At 43.9% G+C, this 12,403-nt stretch overlaps 1 protein-coding gene across 1 annotated transcript in view; it reads right to left on the bottom strand.

Annotated features, from left to right (window-relative positions):
* The window catches only part of UNC5D (unc-5 netrin receptor D), a 549,276-nt gene that overhangs the window by 103,235 nt on the left and 433,638 nt on the right, over window positions 1–12,403 (bottom strand). The window contains 1 exon segment of the mRNA XM_029603886.1: window positions 678–863. Within this exon segment, the coding sequence (XP_029459746.1) occupies window positions 678–863 (186 nt within the window).

The following is a 12,403-nucleotide window of genomic DNA, read 5'->3' as shown; positions in this document are numbered from 1 at the left end:
AATGAGAAAAAAGAAATGCAAATTAAAGAAATATATCATGTTAACACATATTAACCACTGGACATCCTGACACATAACCTTCATGTAACCTTCTTGCAATGCAGTGGAAACCAAATTCAAACAGTTTAATTGTATTCCAGACTGGCTGAATATAATTCATTTTCTAGTTTATGATCAGTTTGAAAAGAGTTCTTCATTGGGTAAGAAAGATAAATAAGAACCGGGCTTTACCCTCACTTAGAATGGGCTTCCTTCAGGCGAGCTATACCTGTTTGGTGCCCTACAAGGAAGCCTTCCTGGGAAAGGGAGAGAGGGTGGCAGTGAAATGAACCGAGAAGTCACAGGGCAGGGGCTCCAGCTTCTGGCATCTTAACGTTGGTAAACAGCTCACATCAGCAGTAAAAGGTCTTGGTTTGGGTTTGCTTCTGTCAGTGGGTATACATAGAAAGGGCGTGGGGAGAAATTGTTAGGTCTGCTGCCCTCAGGGCATGCGTTTTCCCATGCCTACTTTGACTTTAAATGAAGCCTGTACTCGCCAAGACATTTTGCAGTGCTGAACCGAGCCCACACTGTCAATTGTATGACCTCTCGAGGCACCTTGATCGCTTTTACAAACAGAGCCGAAGAAAGAACCAATAAGGTCTCAGGGGAGAGGAGTTTGGGGAAAACAGGCTAACCTTGACGGACGGTTTTGAAGTTGAAGGTCTGAAAGCCTCCAGTTAGGGCAGATGAGTCAATGACGTCCACTCCGTATTCACTCTGGCTCCTTCTGTAAAGCGTGACACCTACCACAAGCACAGCCACAGCGATGACAGCAGCTCCCAGGCCGGAGTACAGGGCAATGTCACTGGCGTTCTCAATATCTGAAGAGAAAACAAAGCAAAGGTCATGGTAGTCATCACTTAATTCCCCTGTGTGTTACACTTTGAAAACTGTAATCAGGCAGTTAGCTATCTCACCACCGCACTGAGCATTTATGGAAACTGTGCTTTATAAATATGAAATGATAAATCAATGAATCACAACCAGCAGACTGTACATTAGAAAGTGTAGAGACTACAGACTCGGCTATTTGACTTTGTTAGACGGCACCAAGTTCCAGTGGCCAGGTTGGGTCCCAGAAAAAATTGGCTCCATTATTGATTATAATTTCCCTTTCTTGGGTAAACATACGAATTATTCGGAGACGATGATGTCTATTTGAGATGATGTCTGTAGGATCCCTTCTTAGGTCATCTTAGAAAAGGGTGGTCAAAAGTGGCCTGAAGATAGGTCCTGTGTGTGTGGTCTTAGAAGCTCCTGTTTAACAAGTTTGGATAATTCTTATCCTGGTTTGGTTAAAAAATAAATAAAAAGGAAAGTATCCCAATCTGCAGAGACTCCACTGTGCGAATCAGAAAATGCAGCCCTGAGACAACTGCTGAGAGAATAAAGGATGGTATTGACTAGAAAAAGACTAGCAAGTTATTTGTTTGTACACTATGTTTATAAGCACTGCTGTGATTACGAAGTTTCCAGCATCCCACTGAATTGCAAATGTCTCACTCTTTTCATTGCTTTGTTTGGAAACTGTTCCGAATCTCATCTCATGCTGCCTGGTAGGTTCTTGGATACTTTCCAGCCTGCCTGCTGCAAGACGGTCTCCTTACAGACCACAGAACTGCAGTCAGCCCCGCAGATGGTCCACCTGGCTGTACCAGGAGAAGAGGGCGGCTTATTGCCTGCTTTGACAGGTGACGCAGAGTTTGGGGAATTAACTCCATTGCTGAGAACTCTTTCCATGGAAGCAACCCATTCACATCCTTCCTCCAGCCTTGTACCGATTGCCCAGAAGAGCATTGTGCATCCAAAAATGTTCTTCCAAGTGGCTGAATGAAGTTGTTTTGAGTCGGAACCCAGGACATGGTCTATCATTTTGCCAAGGCCGGGGCAGGCTTGTTCGTTTCTCTCTATTTCTCCAGCACAGCAATAGCTCTCATTCTGGCTGCTGATTTCAAGAGCAAGACATGCACAGTCCTACCCAGACAAGCTACACAAATGGGGAAGGAGGAAATAAGTTGTGATAAAAGGGAGATTGAATTTCCCCATAGCTGAGCTGTCAGTCAATACCCTATACTACTGATAGCACATCAGATTATTAGTAATTCCACTTCTGATTGGCAGCTTAACAGCAGATTGTTAAATTGAAACTGCTATTGCAAATTAAAAAAAAAAAATTCCAGATGTGCAGTGCATTATTTTCCCACATAACCCATAAGACATGATGATATCACAAGATATTCTATAGTCATAAAATGCAATAAATAAACCAACATTCACAACAAGGCTTGCGGGTCCATATCGGGGCTCTGACTGTTAGTTTGTACTAATGGCTGTCAACAGATACCATTTTTGTTTAGTTTCTCTGAAAACAAAATGGAAATAAAAGGTTAACAAAGGAAAAAATAATAATCTAAGGCGATACCTTTTTATTGGACTATTAAACTGTTCTAACAAATAGGTATCACCTTGCTTTTTTTTTTTTTAGTGCATTAACCTTTGTTTCCATGCATTAATGTGGCCTAACACAGCAACCACACTACTTCCTCCATGTAAAAATCAAACAAACCACCTTTTTATGAGCCAACAGCACTTGCTCACACACGTGCTGGGTAGGCCAGATGGTAGGACCAAGCATTTATCGCTGTGCTAATTAAGACTCACTTAGATGGGTTAGGTCAATATAACATTTTTTATGATGCATTAAATCTGACTAAAAATGGATGTGCAGTCACTGAACACAAGAGCCTTGGACACAAGTACAGGAATGGATATGTTGGGTGTGTCAATTTGCCATATGCTACTTTTCTCTTAACATTTAACAAGATGTTTGATCAGCCATCTAAGGGGGAAAAAAAACCTAACCCACAACAGCTTTTTACCTCAGCTCCGCTATTTTAGTCTCAGCTCCGCTATTTTAGTTCTCTTCTTCCAACACATCTTCCATCCTATATGGTGAACAAGGGAAATGATTCTTCAGCTTCCTCTGCATCACCCCGCACTATAGGGTACAGTAGCTGCGCAGAGTAAAAGGCTATAAAGCTCCATCATGGCAGGATTTTTGGCTTGTCCCAGACTTGAGTGCTGGGTGTGGAGAGAAACAAGCTTCAGGTGGAGATGAAGCTTTTCCAAATGCAAGGAAAATAAAAAAAAACACCACGAGCGTTGTCATCAAGCTTCTAAAACTCAGTAACTTCTGGGCACCTCATGCTCCGCCATACTGAGCTAACTCCACTCAGGGTACTGTTGCGTCCGTCGGTGCTAGACGGCTTCGCCCCGTTTGCCTCACCTTATTCACGGTTCCTCCCGCTTACCTGGGAAAGATGGCTACCACAGCGTTTTCAAGCCGACCTCTCCGGTGTCCCCGGAACGGCTATGGTGCAGCCTCCCGCCATTGCTCCTCCCAGGTACCTACTAGGGTGTGTGCGCACCCCACGTCTTTATGCCACCCTTGGCGCGAACCTCGAGGGCATTCCCTCATGCTGTCGTCATGCCATCCGGGTATATTACCTTCACTAGTTTGCTAGCTCATTGAGTTAGCAAGGACTCAAATTCGTTCTTGTCTATGCTACTCTGCCGCTTCTGTGCTGCCGCTGGAAGCTCTCTCTCTGCCCTTCGGGGTAACTGCTAACCTGGGTATCCGCTCCTCGGGGTCCTCTGCTTTATTTCAAGTGCCTTACAGGGAACAGGCACTCGCTCCTCGAGGGCCTGCTCTCCTTTCCTTGGTGCCTGTACCTTCTTCAATATATCTGGTGGAATCGTACACCAACAGCAAACACCTAGTGAGTACTCTAACTCTCAGTCTATCTCATCCACAGTATCTCCTCGCTGGGAGACCTGCTGCGGAACCTCCTGATGTCATCTAGGAGAGAAGGGCTCCCTCTGCCGAGGTCCCTGAGACTGCAACTACCAGACTGCCTCCCTACTGCCACCTCTGGTGACTCTCTTCAAGCTGTTTAATAAAGAACTAACTGTGTTTTGTACATTATGAGTCTAGCCCAGTGCTGTGGCTCTTCATGGGGCTCCTCCCTTTGGGCGTGGTCATCTCCCACAGCACCCAAGGATCCACCAAAATACGCTCAACCATAACAGGTACGTGATCCTACTTATTTCCTTTTACAGTTTAAGCCTGAGATGTTTCATTTCGCTATCCCCAGTCCTCAGGACAACATCCCAGGCTGCCATGTTTTTTTGCAGACATGCTTCTCTCCAAGCCCACTCCTCCGCTATTGATGTTTACATTTCTCAAGGAAACACCTTAAAGAGTTCTCAGCCTGAGTGCTCGGCTAGAAATGTAATCTTGCCAGGGACAATATGGACCAGCACCAAAACCTAGAACTTCTCCTGGTTATTGATGTTTCTGTACACTGGACTTTTATTTTACTATTACTACTATTTTGTAATTTTTTTCCCCTATTTATTTTATGGCATTTGATATTCTGTCTTCAACCAAGATTGGTCTCAGGGCAGATTAGAACAAATTTAAAGAACAGGCATTAGAACAGCTGAATATGAGAATCAGAAATTATAATTAGAGTAGATTGGGATCCAGCATTTGTGTGTAACTAAAGAGTCCCTGTTGTGTTCCTATTTGGGAGTTCAGGTAGTTAGGTTGGGAGGTTGAGGGACTCTGAGCGGAAGGCCTGGGTGTTTTTTTCTGAGCTTTAGGTAACATGATGAAAGGTGCAGGGCACTTTGTTCCAAATTTTTGGTGCGTTCCAGTTCAACGCATAAAATCTTGTGCAGGACAATCTGGCAGAGGTCAGAGGAAAAGAAGAGAGAAGACCCGTTTGGGAAGATCGGACCTCCTTTGAGGGCACGTACGGGGAAAGAAGTTGGGAGAGGTGCTCAGGAGACAAAGCAGAGAGTATTATAAAGTAAATCCTCTTTTCACCTGGAAGGCAGCTCAAAGCAGGATAATTGTTAATCCTGATGAAGCCAATTTCCCAAAACAGGCTAAACGAGGTTATCATGTGTAGATAATATACAGCCAGATACGGTATCAGGAATATTCATCAGGATAAACCTCCTGCTGAACATCCCTGCATAAAGTTATCCCGCTACAGGCAGCCAGATAACTAAAAACGTAACCAGCTGTCTTTGAATCTCACCAGTTAAGATTTAAAGTTAGCCATGTTTATGTACCCGAATAACTTTAAGCTTATCTGGATATATTCAAAGAATACAGCTGCACGAGCAACTACAGAATTAAAAAAGAAAGTCTAGCCCCCCTTCCCACTGTGGTTTTCAAAATTGGGCTCGCAGGCCTGTGCCCCCCATTCCCTACCCCCCCCCCCCCAATAAAGTGATTAAAAAGTGGCGGCCTGAAAGACCTGTATAGGTGGGCCAGCCCCCATTCCTTGGCGATTCAAATGTTTTCTCCTATAAGGGAGCGCCCCCCCCCCCCCCCCCCCAGCACCCCAAGTCAATCCCTTCCCTCCCACCTTGGCCGGCACCCCTAAATGGAGAAGGCCACTGGGGCTGTGGTACAAGCGTACCGCTCCCAGCAGCGTCAGTCACTGTCTTGACAGCAATGCTGATAGTGTAGGCCACTGACATTGCTGTAAGAGCGATACTGCAAACCTGGGGGGGCTTTAAACCCTGTCGGCTGACTCATCTCTGACCCGGAACGCTCCCAAAACACCCCTAACTTTTACATCAACCTCCTCAGGAATTACTTTGCCAACACATGAAAAAGCCGCCGTGCCAATAAAAGTTTTCTGAATCATTTCTGATCCAAGCATGAAGTTAAGTAATGTGAGATAGATGTACTCTCCATCCTAGGAGAAAATTTTCAAAGGGGTCTCGCGCATACAGATAGGATGTACGGGATACGATGGCTGGAATTGTGACTACCTTCAATGGTTTTAATTCGAGACTGGAGCATTCAGCATTACAAAACACAACAATTAACTCACAGATGCAAAATCAAATAAATGCTAAAGTTACTGCTATAGAAGAGAAGGGCTCTGGAAATTTAGGCTTCAAAGCAGCTATGGTTAGAGATAGAGAAACTCTGGCGAAAAGGATTGAAACATTGGAAAATAAATCTAGGCAATTACATTTGAGTATATTGGAGAGACTCCACACACTACCCTGAAAAAAGTTATGGGGGAAATACTGGGGATAACCCAGGAAGAACTTCCATCAATAAACAGATGCTATTTCATCCCAAAGTCTGCTGTAACAGCTATTGCACAGAATTGGCAGGGAAAACTCACCGAAATAATAGAAAACTCAGCCACTGAAGTATTGGAGAGAGCTACACTTCTGGTCTCCTTCATTTCCTTAACTGATTTACAATTAGTAATGAGAAAATATTTTAGACATTTTCCTGTTTCATATATGTTAAAATCTCCCCCGACATGGCCGCTGTTACACAAATAAGACGAAGGGGCTTTTTAGCCCTCCGTCAAGAGGCCATTGGCTTAGGTTTTTCCTTTACGCTTAAATTTCCGTGTAAAGAGAGGGAGAGAAACCTTTATATTTTGTGTTCCAGAGCAATTGAGGATTTTTATAGATCTAAGAAAACCAGCCACCTCAACTCCAACAAATATATTTATTTTATTTAGATTTTTTATATTCTGCTTTTCACACTTTTTTCAGTGTTTCAAAGGGGATTACATTCAGGTACTGTAGATATTTCCCTATCCCCAGAAGGCTTACGATCTAAGGGGCAGATTTTCAAAGGGGTACGGCGCGCGCAAGCCCCGGGACGCGAGTAAGTCCCGGGGTTTTCCTGGGGGGGCGTGTCAGGGGCATGTCGTGGCGGCGTGTCATCCAGGGGGCAGGGCTGCGGGCGTGGTTCCTGCCCGGGGGCGTGGCCAAGGCCTCCGAAACAGCTCCTGGGCCGGGGAATCGCGCAGCCGGGGCAGGCGTAACTCTTCAAACAAAGGTAGGGGGGGTATAGATAGGGCTGGGGGGGTGGGTTAGGTAGGGGAAGGGAGGGGAAGGGAGGGGAAGGTGTGGGGGAGTGGAAGGGAATGGAGCCAGGCTGTGCGGCTCGGCACACACAGGCTGCCGATTTTGCACACCCTTGCGCGCGCCGACCCCTGATTTTAAAGGATACGCACGTAAAATCTGGCGTACTCTTGTTCGCAAACAAAAGTAAGTGCGGGCGTACTTTATTAAAAGCTACCCCTAAGTTTGTACCTGAGGCAATGGAGGGTAAAGTGACTTGCCCAAGGTCACAAGGAGTGACAGCAGGACTCGAACCCTGGTCTCCTGGTTCATAGCCCACTGCTCTAACCACTAGACTACTCCTCCACTCCTATATAGTATATATGAACATTTTTGTTGTGTGTAAATGCTATTTTCCTTTAAGGTTTATGTTATTCCTGTAATTCTCTCTATAAGTTCCAGGGAGTCTTGAGATTATTGATTTATGGTTAAATGGAAAAATTTGGTTTAAAACAGATAGGGGTCGATTTTCAAAGGGTTATGCGCGTAACACTTTAAAACTCCCCCTGCGCGCACCGAGCCTATTTTGCATAGGCTCGGGGGCGCGCACAAGCCCCTGGACATGCGTATGTCCTGGGGCTTTGAAAAAGGGGCAGGGCCGGAGGCGGGGTGGCGGGCCGGGGGCAGGTATAACTTAGACAACAAAGGTAGGGGGGGGATTTAGGTAGGGCTGGGGGTGGGTTAGATAAGGGAAGGGAGGGGAAGGTGGGGGCGAGCAAAAGGAAAGTTCACTCCGAGGCCGCTCATGGACGCCCGCGTGTGACTTTGAAAATGTCCCCCATACTGTATAAAATAGCTGCCTCCAGGTATAAATTGAGGTTATTACACATTCATGTTATTATTTTTTTTACATGCCTAAAATATACGTGTGTATGTTTATAAAAAAATGTCAGAAAGTATGTGTTTTCTTGCCCTGGAAATATTCAGGCCTACTGAAACATACGTGTCCTCTTTCATACGAGAAATAAGTGTAACTTTATAAACTGAGCAGTTCTCAATGCTCAGGTTATAAAATGCAAGCATTAATCTCCATGAGTCCACTTACACGTGTAAACATTGTACCGCAGATAGGTTTGAAAGTTAGGCTCCAACATTTTTTTTTTATAAGATGATTGAATTATTACCGATGGGATCGCATTACCCCCAACTCTGCTTTTTCCACTGGCTTACAATTTCTCATAAATGCCAATTTAAGGTAATTTGTTTTAATTGTAAAGCTACATATGGCCTAGGGCCAGAATAATTGTCAAATAGATGTAAGAAATACATCCCTAAATGGTATTTGCACTCTATGTCCGACCTAACCTTGTGTGTTCCTACTTTTAGAGAGTATATAGGCTGATGAAAACCTGGAAATCAGCTTTCAGCTGTATGGCTTCAATGCTGCATGTAAAATATGTCTTATCGTGACTGTAGGCGATTATATTGTACATTGGTCAGAGGTTGAAGCTAAAATAAAAAAAATAAATTATACATGTACATGAAAGTCGCACAATTAGACGGCAGTCAGGGTTGAAGGTCTTGATGATTGCTGTCGTTTCTCACGGGTTTGAAACTTGTGTTAATTCATAGTAACATATAGTGAATGGCAGCAGAGAAAGACCCATCTAATCTGCCCAGTAGCCATTTTAGGCACATTCACCCAGAGCAGACACGGAACCCAGTTCCCAATCAAGACTGTGCCTCCTTTAGGGTTAGAATTGCTGCTCCGTACAGGTTACCCCATGTCATACGCCAAGCACAATGCAGCCATATCACTGCTGCCCTGGGCTGCTGTCGTCGCTCACCAAAGGTTGCCCGGTGCCTTCATTAGCATTATCTCTATTTATCCCATGCTTTTTGAAGTCTGTTGCTGTCCTTGTCATCAGCACCTCCTCCAGGATGGGCATTCCAGACATCCACTACCCTCTCTGTGAAAAAATACCTCCTGTCATTGTTCCTGAATCTACCCCCTGAAGCTTCATACTGTGACCCCTGGTTCTACAGCTTCCTTTCCTCGAAAAAGCTTGGCTTCCTGTGCATTAATACCTTTCAGGTATGTATTTATCGAGTGATTTACATTCAGCCTTTCAGCCACTTCGTGGCGGATTGCATTCGGGTTTTTCAATGCCTTATCACATCTCCCCACCTCGCCTCTCTTCTTGAGTACATTACATGTGAAGTTCCTTCAGTCTCACCTCATAGGGCTTTTGGTACAGACCTCACAGCATTTTGGTTGCCCCTCTCTGGACCCTCTCCAGCCTTTCCATATCCTTTCTGAGATTCAGCTTCCAGAACAGAACACAGCACCTCAGGTGAGGCCTCATCAACAACACCAACCCGCACCGAGGCATTATCATTACCTCTCTTCTTCTACTGATTATGCCTCTGTCCTATGCATCCAAGCATCCTCCCAGCTACCTTGAGATCAAGCAACACTATCACACCCCTGCCCCCCCCCCAAACATCTCCTGAATGATGAGGCAAGCTTGCAAATGGTACTGCAAATATTTACAGGCCAAGATGGGGGGGGGGGGGTGTCAGCTAGTTGCCCAATGGATCCATTTTTTCCCAGGTGGAAGAGGGGCCTCTTACTAATACTTATGGCCCCTTCCTTTAATTGATATTCTGGGAGTACTGGTTTACGTGTTAGCTGTTCTTGAGGTGTAGCTATTTCCTGAAATATTGTGGCTTGCAAAGTTGAACACAAGCCAAATTATTCTGCTGGCAGATTAATGAGCTGCTTTGAATGCATTTGAATGTGACACAGCTCATTAACATGCCTGCATTACCCTGGGTAACGCACCTTGGAGGTAATTTTCAAAAGAGCTAACGCATGTAAATGTAACTACTAGCATAGCAATTTTCAAAAGCCTATTTACTCAAGTAAAGTGCATTTGCATGTGTAAAACCCAATTTTGCATATGTAAATATTTTAGAAAATTAGGCCTGTAACTTTCAATTTCCAAGCGTGATTTCCTTCTTTGCTGTGCTGACGATATTTAACCTCAAGCAAACGCATTTGCACAGCTTAGTAAATAGGATCCTTCATTCTAAATCTTTTATACACCATCAAAATATGAAAAATATTCCACATTAAGGCAATGTCTTAGCATGGAGAAGCTGGAAATTATAGTGAACCTTTGCTTCCAAAAACTTAAATCAGTTAGTCATTTAAATTATGCTTCTAACAGTTTGGGATGCAAAACTAAGGCAAAAGGATATATATATAGAGAGAGAGAATATTTTTTTTTTGTAAATAAAATGTAAGGGATGGATAAACATTTTTGTACATCTCTGCCCTTTATGGTCATAATGCCCTCTCACTTGGAATGACCTCCGTGGTGCCCTTCATCACTGTTGTTCGTCAGCTGTGCTCGTGTGCATGCACGCACAGGCTGTGAACCCTGTGCACACAGCAAAACTTGGGATAATTTTCAATACGATTTACATGCTTAAAACTGGGTTTTATATATGGAAATGCACTTTAGGCGGGTAAATGACTTTTGAAAATTGCTGCGATAGTGTGTTGTCACATTTACATGTGTAACTCTTTTGAAAATTACCTCCACAGCGAAAACATAATAGTATATATATCTTTACTATATAATTATGCTTAACTATAACAAGAATGAAGTCAAATTTATTTTATTTCAAGTTTCCTATTTATTTAAAACCAATGATATGCTAAAATATCTTCATATAGAATTATTTTCATCAAAACAATGACTTAAATAACACTTTCAAAATCCTGATATTAATTGCATTATTCTTACTCAGGCACCCTTGGCTCATAGCACACATATTTGAACTCAGCTTTATCAAAAGCTGCCCAAAAAAAAAACTTTTTTGCGCACTCTATAGCCGGTCAGAAATGAGAGGGAACGTTGCTTTCTACCCAAGGATCTTCTCAAGACGTAAAAGGAGAGATCTCTTAATCAGCCGAGACCCCAGATCTGCAATCCAAAACTCCGATGCACTAAAGGCCAAGTCAGAGGAGTTGTGTGCGTTGTCTGTCCACAGCACACTTTTATCTTATTTTAAATCAGGCCTGTACAGTAGAGGCTTGAGTTATGACCGAAACGGCACAGCTCACCCTGCCACCGATAACGTGAGCTGAGCTCCTGAGGAAACCCGTTATGTTTCATGAGAAGTCGGACGCAGTAACAAATTATTGCAACCACCAGTCTGTGCTCTGTGTGCATCCAACAGGCAACACTCTCCGGCTGCCTGTCAATAAACAAGAGGGGAAGAGGTAGCGGTGGCTGATGGACAGGCATCTCGGCGCTCTTCCGTGCATCCTCTGCAGTTGCTTAGGCGCCGCACGACTCAGTTCATGTGATAAATCTCCAAAGAAGCACAGCATGATGTAAATAAACAAATCGCCTTGCTGAGTCCTGTTTTGGCTGCCCAGGCATGCCTCTTTATTATGGGGTTTGTTTGCAAAATATGAAATTACTATCATTAATCTAAGTTTCAAGGTTCATTAGGCTATTATACCCAAGCACAAGCAATCCATCCAGTTACGGGGGAAAAAAAAAAAAAAAACACCACCAAAAAGACAAAACTGAAATTACCATTATGTCAGGCAATGTGGATTTTAAAGAGCATGAAAATAAACTGAAGATGGGAGAAAATATGCAACCGTCACAGTCAGGAAGGTGGGCCAGGCAGTCATTTAGCAAACAAATTTACTGGTGCAAACACCCATGCACTGATGCTACATTCATTTTTGCTGACAGTTGAGGCCACTTGCAAAGCCTATCAAGACTTTTCTTTCTTTGACTCGCGCAGCAGCAGCTTCTTTTTGATTTTACATAATAAGAAACAGCAGCAGTCCCTTTTGTTTCAGCTGGTTCTCATTAATATTTCACCCAGTCCAATACTAACCCCACCGGCAATTCCCTATTTAATGCAGAAAGTAAAAAGCAAAGTTCGCTTTATGAGGTCAGAGCACGTGCCAGCTTAGCCAGCAATGGCCTCTGTATGTGCCTCAGGAAGAGCAATGAATGTGCAGAAGGGAACGACAGTCGCATCTCTCGTCATACACTCAGTTTTGCTGGGGACACTCTTTTACTCACTGTGCTCACTGACATATAACAAAACACTGAGCAAGAAAAATGTTTTTGATCCCCAAAATGTAGGACACTAAAGGTTAACCTTCTGGGAGATTAGCTGTCCAGCTGCAGCCAGAGTTTCAGGCCCTACCAATGCAGATGCAACATTAATTTGATTCTCGTTTCTAGCGAATCTTGCGTGTTTCAGGAATATTCATTGCAGGTCTTCTGAAAACATGAGAGTGGGGTAAGCTTGGGAGACTCAGGAGTTGGGGGGCATCGGCCTTGTACTAGTGCTCAACCCGTTAATAGTATTTTTCTCTCCCCTATTTTAGGAGGTCCTAATGAAAGATGGGTGTCTAACAGAA

Source organism: Rhinatrema bivittatum, chromosome 5, assembly GCF_901001135.1.
Source record: "Rhinatrema bivittatum chromosome 5, aRhiBiv1.1, whole genome shotgun sequence".
NCBI classification, from domain to species: Eukaryota; Metazoa; Chordata; class Amphibia; order Gymnophiona; family Rhinatrematidae; genus Rhinatrema; species Rhinatrema bivittatum.
Note: the sequence above shows the minus strand (reverse complement) of the source record. Positions and strands in the feature narration are given on the sequence as shown.